Source organism: Thamnophis sirtalis, unplaced genomic scaffold (assembly GCF_051295495.1).
Source record: "Thamnophis sirtalis isolate CommonGarterSnake01/CBP01778 unplaced genomic scaffold, rThaSir2_p1.2 scaffold_9, whole genome shotgun sequence".
NCBI lineage: Eukaryota > Metazoa > Chordata > Lepidosauria > Squamata > Natricidae > Thamnophis > Thamnophis sirtalis.
In genome coordinates, this window is record NW_028261389.1 from 8,189,929 (window position 1) to 8,208,347 (window position 18,419).

The window sequence follows — 18,419 nt, forward strand, 5'->3', positions numbered from 1 at the left end:
TGAGGAATAGAACTCACAGCCCCCCTGATGATTGGGTCAAAGTCACCTAGCTGGCCTGTATGCCAGGGGTGAACCCCAGCAGGTTCTGACCGATTCTGCAGAAACGGTAGTGGAAATTTTGAGTAGTTTGGAGAATTGGCAAATGCCACCTCTGGCTGGCCCCAGAGTGGGGAGGGAATGGAGATTTTGCAGTATCTTTCCCCCGGGAGCAAGGAGAGAATGGAGATTTTGCAGTATCTTTCCCCAGGAATGGAGAAGGAATGGGGATTTAGCAGTATCCTTTCCCTGGAGTGGGGAGGGAATGGAGATTTTGCAGTATCCTTCCCCCCGGGAGCAGGGAGGGAATGGAGATTTTGCACAATCCTTCCCCCGGGAGCAGGGAGGGAATGGAGATTTTGCAGTATCCTTCCCCTGGAGTGGGGAGGGAATGGAGATTTTGCAGTATCTTTCCCCAGGAATGGAGAAGGAATGGGGATTTAGCAGTATCCTTTCCCTGGAGTGGGGAGGGAATGGAGATTTTGCAGTATCCTTCCCCCCGGGAGCAGGGAGGGAATGGAGATTTTGCACAATCCTTCCCCCGGGAGCAGGGAGGGAATGGAGATTTTGCAGTATCCTTCCCCTGGAGTGGGGAGGGAATGGAGATTTTGCAGTATCCTTTCCCCAGGAATGGGGAGGGAATGGGGATTTAGCAGTATCCTTTCCCTGGAGTGGGGAGGGAATGGAGATTTTGCAGTATCCTTCCCCGGGAGCGGGGAGGGAATGGAAATTTTGCAGTATCCTTCCCCCGGGAGCAGGGAGGGAATGGAGATTTTGCAGTATCCTTCCCCCAGGAGTGGGGAGGGAATGGAGATTTTGCACAATCCTTTCCCCGGGAGCGGGGAAGGAATGGAGATTTTGCAGTATCCTTCCCCTGGAGTGGGGAGGGAATGGAGATTTTGCAGTATCCTTTCCCCAGGAGTGGGGAGGGAATGGAGATTTTGCAGTATCCTTTCCCCAGGAATGGGGAGGGAATGGAGATTTTGCAGAATCCTTCGCCCGGGAGCAAGGAGGGAATGGAGATTTTGCACAATCCTTCCCCCGGGAGCAGGGAGGGAATGGAGATTTTGCACAATCCTTCCCCCGGGAGCAGGGAAGGAATGGAGATTTTGCAGTATCCTTCCCCCGGGAGTGGAGAGGGAATGGAGATTTTGCAGTATCTGCTGAACAAAACTCTCCATTGGCAACAGGAAGGGCATCTCGCCAGTAAACATTCAGCTCCATTCAGTTGCCCAGACTCCACCCTGCAAAGGATTATGGGGTCGGTAAGAGAAGATGATTCCCACAAAGCATTTGTCTTGTTCCTTTCCTTCTAGACTTACAGTGAGCGTAGGCTCCATTTTGTCGTGTTGGCTTCCTTTTCGCTCAACTTTCGTGCTTTACCTCCCTGGATCTCCGGAGCTGCCGGTTCCTGAAGAGAAGCCCTGTAAGGGGTGATTGAGATTCTGGATTAAAAAGGCCCTGCTCATCCAGGATGGTTCTAGATCATCGCTTCTCAACCTTTGTAATGTTAAGATATAGGGACATTGGCTTCCATAATTCCCCAGCCATCATGCTTTCAAGATGTGTGGACTACAACTTCCAGAATTCCCCAGCCAGGATGCTAACTGGGGAATTCTGGGAATTGAAGTCCACACATCTTAAAGTTGCCTCAGTTGAGAAATATTGCTCTAGATGGCGAACCTTTTTGGCATTGAATGCCCAAACTTGAATGTGCATGTATGTGCATGCACGTGCACTGGAGTGCCCGGAAACCCAAAGACCAGCTGGCCAGCATCCATATGCCTGTTTTGGGGCTGGCTTTTTTTGGTGTTTTATGGCTGTTTTGGGGCTATTTTTCAGCCAGTTTTTGACCTGAAACCAGCCTGAAAAATGGTCCAAAAAAACAGACTCAAAATGGCCTGAAAACAGTGCGAAAAACAGCCTGAAAATGGACTGGTAAATGGCCCAAAAAGCAGCCTGGTTTTTGGGCTGTTTTTCAGATTTTCAGGCCGGTTTTGGGGCTGTTTTTGACCTGAAAACCGGCTTAAAAACAGACTGAAAAATGGCCCCCAAATAGCCTCAAAACGGCCCGAAAAACAGCTGGAAAATGGCTGTTTTGGGCCATTTTGGGGGGCGTTTTCCGATGCCTATGAAGACCAGCTGGCCGGCACGCATGCCCACCTAGAGGGAGGGCTCTGGCATGCGTGCCATAGGTTCGCCATCACGGTTCTAGATTGCCATGTTGATAGCGTCTCCAGCAGAGTCACGATTCACCTGCCTTGTTCTTTAACCACCTAGAACAAATCCTCTTTCTGTGCTTAGAGAAATGAGTGGCTTCTAAGGGAGAAACTCCCGTCTTTAGGGTGCCAGGAGGAAAAACGAGACTCACTCTAATTCAAGTTGTTCTTCCTCCGACTCTGTCCAGGACGTTGAGCTGATGAGGCGTTGTAAAGAGGGCCGTTTTTCTCCTTGTTTGGTTCCTCTGACACTCCTAAAGAAAAGGTGAATCAAACAGGCTTTCTTTAAAAAGAAATTTTGGCTGCTTTTTTTTCATTAAATATTCCCCTCTCCAAGAAAAGTACAGGAAGGAAGGAAGGAAGGGAAAGGAAAGGAAAGAAGAGGGAGAAAGAGAAAAAAGAGTAAAGGGGGAAAGAGGGAGGGAGGGAAAGAGAGGGGAGGGGAGTGGAGGAGGATGAGGGGGAGAGGAAAGGTGAGGGAAGGGAAGGAGAGGGAAGGGTAAGGAGAGGAGGGGAAGGAGAGGGGAGGAGAAGAACCAGCAGGGAAAAAAAGCTTTTAAAAAGCTAAAAAAAAAAGCTTCCGATGATCGCGCGGCTCACAGCTATTTTTTAAAAGTTTTTTAAAGCATTTTTTCTTGGGCAAACGGGCAGGGAAAAAATGCTTTAAAAGGCTAAAAAAATAGCTGAAAGTGACAAAAAGTTGGCCACGCCCACCCAGTCACATGACACCCACCACCAACAACAACCATACCCACAGAACCGGTTTGGGCGGGCGGGCGGGGATTAGATTTTACCACTGTGTTACTTAGAACCCTGACATTGGGATGCTGTCAGGAGAAGGGAACAATTAGGGAGCAGGGGTCAACTCGAGAGTGAAGGCACAGGCAGATGTTGAATGGCCCCTCCCATAGGGAACAGGCGGGAGCAAATGGGGAGCGGTGTTTGCGAGGGACAATTAGTTCGTTTATTATTGTGTAGATTTGTTTAATCTGAGTTTGCGCCTCACAGAGACTCTCTGCCAGGTGTTTCATTGTACAGTGTGACAACTAGAAAAGTTCTTGGCCTGGCAACTATCCAAGGACTGATAAGGTCTGTTGTTGCAATTGCACCTTGAAAGACTGTTTGCCGGGACTTTTTCTGGATGTGAATGCTAGGAATTCACATTAACCAAATAAAAAGGGGTTTTTGCGGGACAAGGAGTCTGTTTCGTGATTCTATTAAGCCTAGGTCCGTGATGGAGAACCTATGGCACATGGAGCCATTTGTTAGGGCACGCAAGGCGTTGCCCTGTCAGTTGACTTTGGCCTTCTTTTGAGGCCGTTTTTCGCCCTCTGGAGCCTTCGAGAGGCTTCCCTGAAGATTCCAGAGAGCAAGAAACGGCTCTACGAGTTGGTCCATTCCCAAACTTCCAGTTTGTCTGTAGGGCCGGTTTTTCATGCTCTGGAGGCTTCGGGGAAGTCCCTGAAGCCTCCGGAGGGGCTCCGGGGGGGTGGGGGAGGCTGTTTTCGCCTTCCCCAGGGTCCTAGAAAGTGTCTGGAACCTGGAGAGGGCGAAAAAAGCATCCCCAAAGCAGGGGGGGAGGTGTTGGTCGCACTCGCATGTGCGCATGTGGGTCACGCGCATAACATTATGGGTGTGGCATGCCTGTGCACGACCCCCCTGCACTCCCCCTGCTTTTGGCAAGTGAGCCTAGGTCATAACGTAGCTCTCTTAGGGGTGCACGCAGACCCAAATGCACAATGCCCTACGTACCAACTCGAGCGCCTGTTGAATTTTTCATGCCGGTTGTTTCCATCCGCTTCGTTCATCTGCGCCTTTGTAGGAACAGGGAAAGGAGGAGAGGTCACCATGTAAGTGCAGCTACTACTTTTAAAGTGAAGGAACGGGGGTTACTACTGGAAAACGCCTACATACCAGTTGCAAAAAAGTGATTGCATTTCCATTACTGTTCCTAGGCATGGGTGCAGTGCTAACTCTGCGTAGTGATGAAGGCTACACAAAACAAGAAACACTATTTGATCAGTTAGGTAGGGTACATCCTGCAAGGTGCCTGCGGTTCTGAATCTAGGCAAAGGTGAGGCTTGGGTGAACGAAGCAGAATTTCTAAACCAGTGTTTTTCAACCTAGGGGGGATAGCAGTGTTCCAATATCTCAGGGGCTGCCAAAAAGAAGAGGGGGGGTCAACCCATGCTCCGAAGCACCCGAAGGCACGACAAGAAGCAATGGGTGGAAACCAGAGGTGGGTTGCTCCCGGTTCGGCCCGGATTGGCTGAACCGGTAGTAGCAGCGGCAGGAGGCTCTGCCCACACACCCAGACGCTTCTGTGCATGCGCAGGAACACGCCTGAACCGGCAGTAAAAAAAAAATTGGCAACCCACCACTTGTGGAAACTAATCAAGGACAGACCCAAGTGAGAACTAAGACATTTCTTGACAAGTGAGAACAATTAATCAGTGGAACAACTTGCCTCCAGAAGTTGTGAATGCTCCAACACTGGAGGTTTTAAAGAAGAGATTGGACAGCCAATTCTCTGAAATCATGGTATAGGTTTTCCTGCCCGAGTAGAGGGTTGGACTAGAAGACCTCCAAGGTCACGTGTTATTCTGTGATTCTGGGAGCTGCAGTCCCCTAAAATTGTCAAGGTTGAAAAACATGGTTCTAAGCCGATTTAAGAGGTTGCATGGAGTTCCATCGCTGATTTCGCAAATGGGTACTCGTCACTGAACAGAACATGTCGTCAAAACTCTACAAAATCCTTGGGCCCAACTCCCCTTTCTACATCCAGCCTCTCTTATTGTTACCAACTACAAATAAAGAGAGATAGAAGGACACGCAGTGGCTCTTCTCTGCACAGGAACTTCACTCATCTGGGCCATGTAAAGCAGGGGTCCCAAACCTCGTGACCCATCAAAACCGTGGTCAATTAAAGCGTGTACGTGACGTCATCAGCAGCGCGACAAATACGACCGAGGAGAAAAAAGGGCGCTTTAAAAAGCGCTTTTAAAGCAAGCTGATTCACATAAAGGTAAGGGTTAGGTTTAGGGTTAGGGTTAGGTTAAGGGTTAGGGTTAGGTTAAGGGTTAGGGTTAGGTTTAGCGTTAGGTTAAGGGTTAGGTATAGGGTTAGGTTTAGGGTTAGGTTTAGGGTTAGGTTAAAGGTTAGGGTTAGGTTTAGGTTTAGGGTTAGGTTTGGGGGGGTTAGGTTTAAATTTACGCGTTAATTTTAAGTTTACCGCTCACAGCGTGCTGTTTTCGTCGCGCTGTGATGACGTCACGTACGCGCTTTCGTCGAGCGCGCTTTAGTCTACCGCGGTTTTGTGGTGGAACCCCAAACCTTTGGGGCACCAGGAACCGATTCCGTGGAAAATGATTTTTGGACCAGGGTGGTGATATGTTGTGGTTTTGCATTCTCCCTACCCTGTTTCCCCCCAAATAAGACCACCCTGGATAATAAGCCCAAATGGGCTTTTGAGCGCATGCGCTAAATAAGCCCTCCCCTAAAATATTTAAATGCATGCGCAGCAGGCCCCCGCCAGTTCCTGCGAGAGAAGGGGGAAACATGCCCCACCCACCCCACATGCACCTGCCATCCACGCGGAATGACCTTGTGGAGGGCGCTCCTGCAAACCCTAGCTCCTGCGCCCCTTCCCTTACTGGCGGCTGCAAAAAGAGAGGCAGGCTCAGCAACATTAGGGCTGGCAAGAGTGCGCCAGAAATAGAGAGAGAACTCCTGCCCCTCTCTGGATCAGCTGATCCACAGGTCGCGGGCCGAGGTTAAGGGGCCTCCTGCACTTCAAAATAATAAGACCTCCCTGAAAATAAGGCCAAGCACTTATTTTTTTGGGGGGGGGCAAAAGAAAATATAACCCTGTCTTATTTTCGGGGAAACACAATAGATCTTCGCATGCGCTGATAAAGTTTGCTTGTGCAGCCCAGATCCTAACAGGCCACGGATTGGTACCGGTTCGCAGCCCAGGGGTTGGGGTTGTAAATTATGGGATCTAAGAAAAGCAACGTATTACAATAGTTAATGGGAGCACTAAAAGCATAGAAGGTCCACAGACTTTAGCTAGGTAAAGAATTACATTTTCCAGCCAGTTCCTCAGCAGCAACTATTTAAATGAAATGTGATCTGCATTTTTCTATCGACAAGCAACCGAATGATCAAATGCGGATAAAACAACATTGCAAATATTTCACAGTCTCCAAAGAAATATATGGTTCAAACTACCATATATTCATTATTTCAATGTGGGTTTTTTTTTTTAGAATCCACCAGTTTATATGACATATGAGAGGATCCCAACTGCTGCAGAAACTCAATTATCACAGTATTTGTAATTTGACTCACAGGGTCAAATATTGGTATTTCAAGCTGTAATTTTGTTCACACTTAAGAATGATTTTTGAGAGAGATTGAGGTCAGGAATTGGTTGGTAAATGAATAAATAGCACAGATAAAAGGCTAAAGCCACGCACAGATACTTTCCTTGATTTTTTTAAAAAAAAATCTTACCACCAACTTGAATTTCCTACTTAATTAATACACAGTTTTTTCAAAATCCTATAGCTCACGTTACCCATTTTTCCTCCTTTCCCAAAATCATCAAACTTACTTCTGATCTTAGTGAAGTCAGTGAAAGTGGATCATTCTCAATTGCAGCATCCAATCTGGGTTGGTCATCTGGACTCGAAATGTACTCTTCCAAGCTTTTGGACTCGTGCTGGAACCCATTCTCAGGGAATCTCTCTCTAGCAATGTGCTTGTGCTTTGGGCTATTCTGTATGTGTTATTTATATGGTGCCTAGTTTTGTGTGGCTTTTTAGTTGTTGACTAGCCGATAATCCGGCGTTGCCCGGGTATTTATTTATCCTAATTCTGCATTAGGTTGGAGCCGCCTTGTGGAGTACTGTGAAGCTGTTACCATGGCAACTCCACTGTGCTGTACAGTAGACACCATTTTAAGGCACAACAGGCTGCATCTGAACACTATCACACTAATACACACTATTACTGTCAAAAGTACTGATTTGACACTGAGGTTATAATTCATTCCTTTTCGTTTCAGCAGCCCAGGCATTCCAGAGTTATGCTGGAACACACACACATCGACACCCCCCCCAAAGGGTATTAGGGGTGTCTTACCCCGCCACAGTATTTGTTTCCAGAGAGTAAAGGCAAATCAACAACTAAAAAGCCACACACAACCAGGCACCATATAAATGCCACGTACAAAATAGTCCAAAACATACACACAAAAACACACACATTCTGGTAGAGAGAAATTCCCTGAGGATGGGCTGCAGCCTGAAAATTCAGGAGGATCTCCAGTCCCGGTAACCAACCCAGATTGGATCCTGCAACATTATCCCGGGACATGTATATTTGCCTTCATTCATGATTCTCAATTGCATCTAAAGGTTCACTAGAAATATGAATTCAAATTTGGAGCACAAATACATGCTCCAATTATTATCCCATCCTCCCAGATGAGGAGGTGTGCAAAGAAACTGTATTTCAAAGTAGCTTAAGTAACTCATGATAAACATTGAAATGCAACTTTTTCACCTTTCAAGATGAACATTTAAGACACCTGTCTGAAATCCAGATAGCTGTTTTATTTGATTTACCAGCAATGTGGGATGAGGGTAATACTAGTGTTTTGAAAATACCCATCTGAATTTGTAAATACTTTTTTTTTTGAAACTGGAATGAAATGTAATAAAGACATTTTAGTCTGCATGAACGATTTGTGTACCGTTTTATATTCGTCAGTTTACTTCAGCAAGAGCCTCGGTGGGGCAGTGGTTAGAGTGCTGTACTGCAGGCTACTTCTGCTGACTGCCAGCTGCCTGCAATTTGGCAGTTCAAAGCTCACCAGGCTCCAGGTCGACTCAGCCTTCCGTCCTTCCGAGGTGGGTAAAATGAGGACCCAGATTGTTGGGGGCAATAGGCTGACTCTGTTAACTGCTTAGAGAGGGCTGTAAAGCACTATAAAGTGGTATATAAGTCTGTGCTATTATGCAGGAAACAAACTATCGGAAGTCCAACTCTCCCAGCTGCAAATTTGGCTCTGTGATTCCCTGAAAACCATGGTTCCTGAGTTTTTGATCACATATTAATTGCAGTTGCAATACTTACTATCACCCATCTCCTGAGCTACGATCTAGAGGGACCACAAACACAGAATTCTGTTCAGCATGAAGAGGAACAAATTGAAAAAGGGAAGGGAAAAAAAAAACCCAAGGAGACTGAATTGAAAAGACCTGGCCACAAAATAGTACAAATTCAAGGCATTACACAAGAAAACTGTAAACAATTTTCAGGGGCATCATTGGAAACTTCAATGAACTAGGATTATGCATTTTGCAAGGCTGTGAAAAGAGAGGAGGGGAAAAAAAAAGAGAAATGGCAAGAATTGCTCAAAAGCATCACAATCGGATTGCGAAGGCCGTGCACAGCGCAAGAAGAGTGCGCAGAAAGCAAGGTGCTTGCAACATGTGTACCTTGAGGGAACCAGAGAGTTTTTTAATTGAAGAGTCATCTGAAAGTGCAAGAGAAGTGGAAGAATATACATTAATCAGGGAAGCAAGGAACGTCAATAAAACTAGACGAGGGACTTGTGGGATGGGCATCTCTGTAGCTTAGTCTGGGTTTGGGGGAGCGAATTGGTTTGAAGAAGATGTCCAGAGTAGGATCACCTCTTCCATTTCTCAGCGGATGGCCATTTGTTTGCCTTTCCTTGGGTTGCCCTAGGTCCAGGCGTGAGATTCAAATAATTTAACAACCAATTCTCTGCCCTAATGACTGGTGGGCAGGAGGCATGATAGGCAGCACTCAGCCTCCTGCACTCCCTGGAAGCAAAAATGGGCTGTGGGTGTGTGTGCTGCCCATTCCCGTACCCCATGTTGGGCCTAGTAGGCCTTCCTGCAGCGGGAGCTTGCAACTGGCTGATAACCTGGCGTTGCCCGGGTATTTATTTATAGGGGGGAAATGTCCGGACGAAATGTAATTTCTAATGTTGGATATTCCTTACTAGAGGGAGTCCCCTTGTGGAAATTACCATGCTGTTACCATGGCAACTCCACTGCACTGTACAGTAGAAGCCATTTTAAGGCACAACAGGCTGTATCTTAACATAACCTGGTCAAAATCAACTTAGTTGGGTTGATGGATGGGGCTATATGTTTCACAGAAAAAGTCCGGCATGATCATGTAATAATGGGAATAGCTGAAGGAGGCACCATCGAGCCGCAGTGGCACAGTGGTCAGAGTGCAGTACTGCAGGCTACTTCTGCTGCCTGCCAGCTGCCTGCAACTGGGCAGTTCGAATCTCATCAGGCTCAAGGTTGGACTCAGCCTTCCATCCTTCCAAGGTGGGTAAAATGAGGACCCAGATTATTGGGGGCAATAGGTTGACTCTGATATCCCTTTAAAGAGGGCTGTAAAAGCACTGTGAAGCGGTATATAAGTCTAAGGGCTACTGCTATTGCCTGATTTGAGCCTAGGGCATGCACAACACACAGCATTAATGGACTTCCACACATAGTCATTCTACACAGCATCTGATTATTTACACCAGCAGCCTCCAAACACAGCAACTTTAAGACTTGAGGACTTCAACTCCCAGAGTTCCCCAGCCAGCTTTGCCAAGGTGATGTGGCCAAGCTATGCTAGCTGGGGAACTCTGGGAGATGAAGTCCTCAAGTTTTAAAATTGCTAAGTTTGGAGGCTTCTGCTTTAGACTGCCAAACTTGCCCTGGAGAGGAAAGGCAGGGAAGATGATGTCGCCATTGTTTCAGTCCACATTGCCTTGGCGGTTACCTCGGTCCCCCAAAGAGCTGAAGGACTTCTCATTCTGGAGTAATAGCTCTTTCAGCTCTTCCAATTCTGCGTGTTCTCTTGCGTATGTACGCTTTAAGTTCTCCACGTGCTGAATCATCACTTCTACTGCCTTACTGACCCGGCTTTCCTACGGAAGAAAAGGTAGGGAAGGACAGAAGGCAACTGGTGTTTGTTGTGGCCCATCAGTGGCCAGCAGATCTGGCAGCAGACTCGGACAGTGAGGAGGTTGGAGAGGAACATGAGCCAGTCCTGGAGTCTGGGGAAGGCTCTGACGAGGGTTCTGTGTTGGAAGCAGAGAGGGGGCCAGGGCCGTCTGACATTTATCAGCTGCCTTCGGAATCAGATACCAGTGTGGCAGAAGAACAGTTAGAGCCTGTTCCCAATGTGCACATGCACAGAGCTGCCAGGAGAAGGGAACAGCTGAGGAACAAGGGCCAACTCGGGAGTAAAGGCACAGCTGGACAGCAAATGGCCCCTCCCATAGGGAATAAAAGAGGAGCAAAAGGGGAGGGGAGTTTGCAGGAGACAATCAGTTCAATTCATTAGGGGGAAGATCTGTTCCTGACTTCTTGCGAAGTATTTGCTGCTAGAGCATGGCATTTAGAAGATATCGGCCTGGCAGCTCTCCAAGCCTGATCAAGGTCTGTAGTTGTGAAATCTCATGAAAGACTGTTGGCCGGGACTTTGCTGGAGAGAAATTCACTTTAAACTAAATAAAAGGGGTTTTATCGGGAATCCTAGGTCAGAAAAGTGTTCTCTTCGTCGACTGTTTCATTTGGGGGGGGGGGGGAAATAGTGGGCTTGTATAAGCACGACACCACATCAAGTGACCCATCTTCTTTTGAGCAAAAGAATTCAAAGATTGGGTACCAAAGTACTGTGGTTATTGTTCGAACTCTACCCGGATTCCAGAAAAGGTTGTATAAGTTAAATCTGTTAACTTTGGAATGGCCATAGAGGAATTGGCTAATTTAGGGATGGCCATAGAAAAATACAGGTAGTCTTCAAGTTATGACCAAAATTGGCCCCAACATTAATGTTGCTAAATGAGACATCTATTAAGTGAGTTTGTCCCATTTGATGATGGTTGAACTAAGTGAACCACTGCAGTTGTTAAATGAGTAACCCTGTTGTTAAGTGAATCTGGCTTCCCCATCGACTATGCCCATCAGAAGGTCATAAAAGGTGGATCACAAGGGACACTGCAACCATCGTAAATGTGAATCAGTGAATCAAGGATCTGAACGTAAATCATGTGACCGTGGGGATGGATGGTGCAATGGTCGTGAGTGTGAAAAATGGTCATAAGTCACTTTTTTCAGTGCCGTTGTAACTTTGAATGGTCCCTAAGTGAACTTTTGTAAGTTCGAGGACGACTTGTGGAAAGAAGCAATTTTCAAGGATCCAGAAGTGCAATCAAACTGAACAAGTATTGGACTCTACAACACACCTGGCAGCTAGTTGTGATTTATGATGTTGCAGGCATCACCAACTCCTGGGTTTCGGCCCACTGCCAGGCTGTGACCTATTCGGAATTGGGCTGCGTGAGTGGCTGGCCAGAGTGCATGTGTGCAGGTTAACTTATGTGAGCGGAGGGCCAGTAGACACTTGCACACATGCGTGCTGGCCTGTCGCTTGGTTGGGCCAGTTCCTTTTTCCCCACACATATCTCAGCCAGGCCGCCAAGCCTCAAAGGTTGGGGAACACTGGTCTACTGGATTCTGTAACCACATTGATGGTGGTGAGGGTGCATCAATGTTTATTAGGCTGGAGAAGAATGCCACATAACTTTTAAGGAAAAGAATATGGTGGCAAGCAGTGGTGGGATACGACCGGTACGCCCCAGTACAGGCGTACTGGTGCCTGCTGGGAGCACCAGGTACCGTTCCGGTGCTTCGGAGGGCCACCCAACCAACTGAGCTCCTTACCTACATTTGAGCTGTTCGGGGCTTCCGCGCATGAGCATGGAGTGTACGGTGTCTGTGCGACGCTCCGTCGAGCAGCTGGAGCGTCACGGAGGCGTCACAAAGTGTCACGGGTGGTAAATATCCATTCCCGTGCTGCACAAGTGTGTGCTGCGCGAATTCATGTGGTGGACGCCCGGCCCCATTGCACCGTACCGGTTGCAACAAAATCCGGAACCCACCATCGGTGGCAAGGTGTGTATGAAGCAGGAGTGTAGTGCCAACCATTTGCTAAAGAATTCTTATTCCATAGAGATGAGTAAGAACGAAGGACGCCCTGTTATTGTTCGGTCAAGGAACAGGGTGTGAGACTCAATGAAAAGATTGGCAAATTCCACAGATTGATATTGCAAATCAAGAGTTAAGGTTGGACCAGGGGTGAAATCAACTTACCTTCGCTACCGGTTGGCAAATGTGAGCGCGCGGACATTCTGCGTATGCGCAGAGCGTTGAAAATGGGACGTGATGACGTCCGGGTGGGTGGGTGGAGCCTCCCGCCACCACCACTACCGGTTCACCCGAACCAGATAGAATCGGCTGAATTTCACCACTGGGCTGGACCAATGCTAAAAGAGCTTCTCTACTTGAGACACATAGTCTTGAATTTTGTCTTGGAGGAACCGATATTACAAATAAGCAGCTCATCCTTTTCAAACTTCAGAAAAAATAAGGTTTTGAGAGGCCAGAATGATTCTTCAGGCAAAATGCTACATAGAACATTTAAGGTGGCAGAGCGTTTGGGTAAGATGAAAAGCTTCTTCACAATTTAAAACATCAATTAAAATATTATTAAGACATGATGCTGTTATTCATCTACAGAACTTCTCAATCACAGTAGTCTAAGTCCGGTATCTAAAATTCTTGAACCATAGTTCTACTATACTTCTGCAACATCTAACAATTATGCTTGGACTGTATTAGTAAATCAGGATTAAAACTATCACCAACACAATACAGAGGACAAATCAAGGGAATATCTGCTTTTACAGGTTGTATGACGTAACACCGGCCACAAAGGTTGCATCACAAATGCCTTTGCAGATTTATTCAAACTTGTAGCGATTCAACTTGCTCTTTCGAATCAATAAGGAAGTTATTTTTTTCACTAGAAACTCAAGAATATTAAATCCTTATGTTCCATCTCTTCCTTATCTTGTTGGTTCATATTTCTTTCTGGCTGACTAACTTCCACAAGCTTTCCAAATCCCACCATCATTTACAAACAGAATTTGCTAAGATAGGATTCTTCCCGAACAGTGTTTCTCAAGTTTGGCAACTTTAAGATCGGTGGATCCCAGGATTCCACAGTCATCCATACTGACTGAGGAATTCTGAGAGCTGAAGTCCACCCATCTTAAAATTGCCAAAGTTGAGAAACACTGTTCCAGACTCTACTTTCAAAGAACTTTTCATTTGATCTGTCCTTCCAAATAGATGGCAACCTCCTGCCAACTCAAAACCAACGATAAAGAATATTCAATTCTGCAAATATATATTTTTTATTTATATATCGCAAGAGCCAAGGTGGCGCAGTGGTTAAAAAAAAGCAGCACTGCAGGCTACTGCTAGATCAGCAGGTCAGCGGTTCAAATCTCACCGGCTCAGGGTTGACTCAGCCTTCCATCCTTCCGAGGTGGGTAAAATGAGAACCCAGATTGTTGGGGGCAATATGCTGACTCTCTGTAAACCGCTTAGAGAGGCCTGAAAGGCCTATGAAGCGGTATATAAGTCTACTGCTATTTTCTGCATGATTACTTGAAAGAACGCCACACCCATAAAACCCAACCAGGTGGCAACATCTAACTAACTCTGCCAGATGTTGACTAGCTAAGTGAGGTCTGATTTATCATTGTGAAGGAGACAAGGAAATCCCAGGAATGTAGATTGTCTCGGGTGTTAAGGTGGGTCTTGAATAATTTAACAACTGGCTGGGTAGGCGTGGCCAGTTAGTCATGTGACTGGGTGGGTGATGTCACTCATCACACCCAGCCCTGCCTCCCGGCCAGTTGCCTCAAAGAGGTAGGATTCAGCCGGTTGGGGGCTAATCCCACCACTGGCTGGCCCCGCCCCCACCCATATTTGCCCTGTTTTTTGGCCGCTTTTTTGGTCATTTTCAGACTGTTTGGGGGTTGTTTTGGGGGCCATTTTCAGACTGCTTTTTGGGCTGCTTTCAGACTACTTTTTTGGCTGTTATTGGCTGTTTTTCATGTCATTTTCCAGGCTGTTTTTGGCCTGAAAAAATGGCACAGAAAACAGCCCAAAAAGTGAGCGGGAGCGTGGCCAGCCAGTGATGGGATTTGCCGGTTTGGTGAACTGCGCAGAATCTTAACTACCGGTTTGCCCAAACCAGTGTGATCCGGCAGAAGCTCACCTCTGGTGTTAAGCCCTGCCTTCCCTACACGTGGGTATTGCAAAAAGAGAGCGGGTGGGTCCATGAAGTCACCAGGAATCAAACTCATCTTGGAAAAGATTTTTTGATTTTTTTTACAATTTTGGATCAGGCAACCTACCTGATGAACAGCTCCCAGCATTTCTGCTTTGCTGGCGATTCTGGTGGCATGATGATCCAGCAGGTCCAGATTCTTCTGCAGCTTCTTCACTATCTCCTGCACCTGGTTATCTTCACTTAGAGAGGCTAACGACTGAACAAAGAACATCCAGGATATGCACGCAAGCAGAAGGCAAGCATTGTACTCTACACAAACGAAGCAACAACGAACGGGACAGCCTTCTGCCAAACATTTAGCTCCAAAGTTGACTTTTGAGCCCTCTGTTTTCAACAGTATAATTGCCATTTGTATTTATAAGCCCACCCATATCCAGTGCAGAGAAATATCTTTGTCTGTGGCTAGAGATTTGCATGTCTGGAAAACAATATATAATTTGCTATTATTTAATAAATATCTACCCTACCTCTTCTCAGGAACTCAAAGAAGAGATAATGCCGTATTTTTCGGAGTTTAAGATGCACCGGAGTATAAGATGCACCAAGATTTTGAAGAGGCAAGTTTAAAAAAATGGTTTTGTACTCTGCAGACCTTCCAAAAATGGCCCGTTTTTTCCATGCATAGCCTTTAGGAGGCTTATAGAGTGCTCCTGGGGGCTGAGGGGGAATATAAGATTAGATCTTATATTCGGGGAAATAGAGTAGATATAGCACATTTGCTGCTGTCTTTTACTCTCTCGCTTTAAGAATGGCCACAGGTGAGAAACATTTGATCTAGAAGGTCTGCCTTCACCCTCTGAAGCAATAGATGTGTATAACAGAACCCATCTTCCTCCTCCTTACATCAAGTAGTTTCAAGGCGCCAGCAATTTCTTTCCTCAGGCACCCTTCTGCGAGATCCCGAGATCGTTCTTCAAGTCTAACTCTCTTCTCTAAAGTGAAGAGGTCACATTTGAATCCAAGAGACAGCCGCAGAAATTCTGCCTGGAAAATAGAAGAGGAACAAACATCCTTACTAAGCAGATTACCAGCTGGTTAATCTCTCTCTGGGCAATATATATATACAGCCTCAGAAATATATATATTCTGTTTCCCCGAAAATAAGACCTCCCTGGATAATAAGCCCAATCGGGCTTCGGAGAGCATGCACTAAAATAAGTCCTTCCCCAAAAATATTTAAACGCATGTGCAGCTGGTTCCCGCCATTTGCTGGGGGGGGGGGGAAGGAGAACATGCCCTCCACGTGAAACAGCCTCACGGAAGCCACTCCTGCAAACCCTAGCTACTGTGCCCCTTCTCTTAGTGGTGGCCTCTAAAAGAGGGGCAGGCCCAGAGACGCTAGGGCTGGCAAGAGTGTGCCAGAAATAGAGACAGAACCTCCAGTCCTCTCTGGATCCACGGGCTGCAGGCCGAGGTTAAGGGGCCTCCTGCACCTTAAAAATGATAAGACCTCCCCGAAGATAAGGCCAAGCGCTTTGGGAGTCAAAAGAAACACTGTGTGTTTGTGTGTGTGTGTATGTGTGTGTGTGTACGCGGGCATATATATGTATATGTATATGTATTTCATTTCATTTTCATTTCATTTTAATTTATTTGTATGCCGCCCTTTTCCCTAAGGGGACTCAGGGCGGCTCACAACTCAAAGGGAGGGAAAAACAAACAAAGTTACAAAAAACATAAAACAGGGTATGTAAATATACATACCCTGTTTCCCTGAAAATAAGACCTCCCTGGATAATAAGCCCAATTGGGCTTTTGAGTGGATGCATAAAAATAAGCCGTCCGCTGAAAATGTTGCAACACAGCAGCAGCCATGAGATGACCACACTCGCCACCTTCTGCACCTCAAAAATAATAAGAACTCCCCCAAAATAAGGCCAAGTGCTTATTTCGGGGGTCAAAAGAAAATAAGACCCTGTCTTATTTTTGGGGAAACAGGGTATATATGTTATTGCTTCCAGCAGAAAGGAATGTTAAGTTGAACTCTGGATGATCTTGGGCCTAGAAATTAGGAGAAATGTTGTGCTGAACGTGTGTGAACAATCAACCAAGCTCCAAAGATTGGTGCTCCAACACTGGAAGTTTTGAAGAAGAGACTAAACAACCACTTGTCTGATATGGTATTGGGTCTCCTGCTTGAGCAGGGGTTTGGACTAGATGGCCTACAAGGTCCCTTCTAACTCTGTTATTCTGTATCTGGGTGACAATGGAGGGAGGTGCCAAATGTTTCAAGTCAAACCAGTTCAATCCTGAAATAATCCACATATAATGCAAAACCAGTGTTTGGAGTGTGAAACTTGGCTGTTTCAAGCCCACTCCAAACGTTTTGACTTTTGAATGCTATTCTGCTCTTGAAACAGAGGCATCCAACACACATCCACAAACATCCCACTGCCGGGGAGGCTCTTTTCACACTTATAGTGGCTGTGTTGCGCTCTGAAAAGTGGCTTCCTGCTCAGAATCAGAGTTTTGAATTCAAAGAGTTCAACTCTAAATCATTTTGCACGTGGTTAATTTAATAAGCGATTGATGGCACTAGTGCCCAAAGTAACTATTTGTTTCACTTATTTACATTCAGTTAAACACTAATCCTGCTAGTTAATTCAGCACTGAGGGTTTCCTAACCTACCATATTTTTGGGAGTATAAGACACATCAGGTTTTTGAAGAGGCTAATTAAAAAAAGAAGTTTTTGCACTCTGCAAACCTCCCCAAAACGGCCCATTTTTCACAAAAACAGCCTCGTTTTCCTCCCCCCCAAAAAGGGCATGGACACCCTTTAGGAGGCTTATAGAGTGCTCCTGGGGCGGGGGGCGGGGGGCAAAAACAATAAAAAACAGGCCGGTTTTTTGTCAAAAAAAAAAAGAGGGCATGGATAACCTTTAGAACGCTTATAGAGTGCTCCTGGGGGCTGGGGGGGGGGAGCAAAGTTGAGCAAAAAATGGCTGTTTTTTGCTCATTTCTGCCCTCCCCAGTCCCCAGGAGCTCTCTGAAATCCTCCTAAAAACTATGAACGGCCATTTTGGTGAAGGGGGCAGGGTTTCAGGAGGCAAAAAATGCTGCATTCAGTGTATAAGACCCAGATTTTCAGCCTCTTTTTTGAGGGAAAAAGGTGCGTCTTATACTCTGAAAAATACGGTATTTCTGTTGGTTAGATCATGAATTCCAAATGGCCCAAAACTACCTCAAAATGATGAAAGCATCACACGGACATAGGATTTAGGTAGATGGAGCAAGGAAGCTCAAATTAACATCCTCTCTCCAATTAATCAGGCCCTAACTTGCCTAACCAGGCCCTAACTCTCCAATTACTTAACCAGGTCCTAACTTAGGGTTGCAGTGGCTAAGTGGCTAAGACGCTGAGCTTGTCGATCAGAAAGGTAGGCAGTTCAGCGGTTCGACTCCCTAGCTCCGCGTAACGGAGTGAGCTCCGGTTACTTGTCCCAGCTTCTACCAACCTAGCACATGACCACGGAGACGTCTTTGGACAGCACTGGCTCTTCGGCTTTGAAACGGAGATGAGCACTGCCCCCTAGAGCCAGGAACGGCTAGCACATATGTGCGAGGGGAAACTTTACCTTTACCTAACTTGCATCCTTCTCTTAGGAAATACTGGCAGATACTCAAACTAAAAGCATGGACTCTTCACACCCCAAATCCTGCTGTCCCTTCCCCCTCTCCTGGAGACACAGCTAAAAAAGTAGGAAGACATACCAAGAGGAGATAGAAAAACTAACGAATACGCCTATGCTTACCTCCACTTCTTTCTCGTTGGGAGATGCACTGAAATGAGAACAAAAGAGAGAATGTTAGTAGAGACACAGACCTGAAATATCCTTTCCTAAGGCCTTCGCAGATAAACTGCAATTCTCCAAATTCCTAATTTGACAACCATTCTGGCCAAAAGGTC

At 46.3% G+C, this 18,419-nt stretch overlaps 1 protein-coding gene across 1 annotated transcript in view; it reads right to left on the reverse strand.

Moving 5' to 3' along the window:
• The window catches only part of IRAG2 (inositol 1,4,5-triphosphate receptor associated 2), a 73,842-nt gene that overhangs the window by 937 nt on the left and 54,486 nt on the right, over nt 1-18,419 (reverse strand). Inside the window, exons 28-36 of the mRNA XM_087722530.1 lie at nt 18,265-18,292; nt 15,354-15,494; nt 14,575-14,706; nt 10,080-10,227; nt 8,762-8,799; nt 4,170-4,247; nt 4,008-4,069; nt 2,408-2,509; nt 1,359-1,460 (exon numbers count right to left, since the gene is read on the reverse strand). Coding sequence (XP_087578656.1) covers nt 1,359-1,460; nt 2,408-2,509; nt 4,008-4,069; nt 4,170-4,247; nt 8,762-8,799; nt 10,080-10,227; nt 14,575-14,706; nt 15,354-15,494; nt 18,265-18,292 — 831 coding nt within the window. The remainder of the gene's footprint in view (nt 1-1,358; nt 1,461-2,407; nt 2,510-4,007; nt 4,070-4,169; nt 4,248-8,761; nt 8,800-10,079; nt 10,228-14,574; nt 14,707-15,353; nt 15,495-18,264; nt 18,293-18,419) is intronic.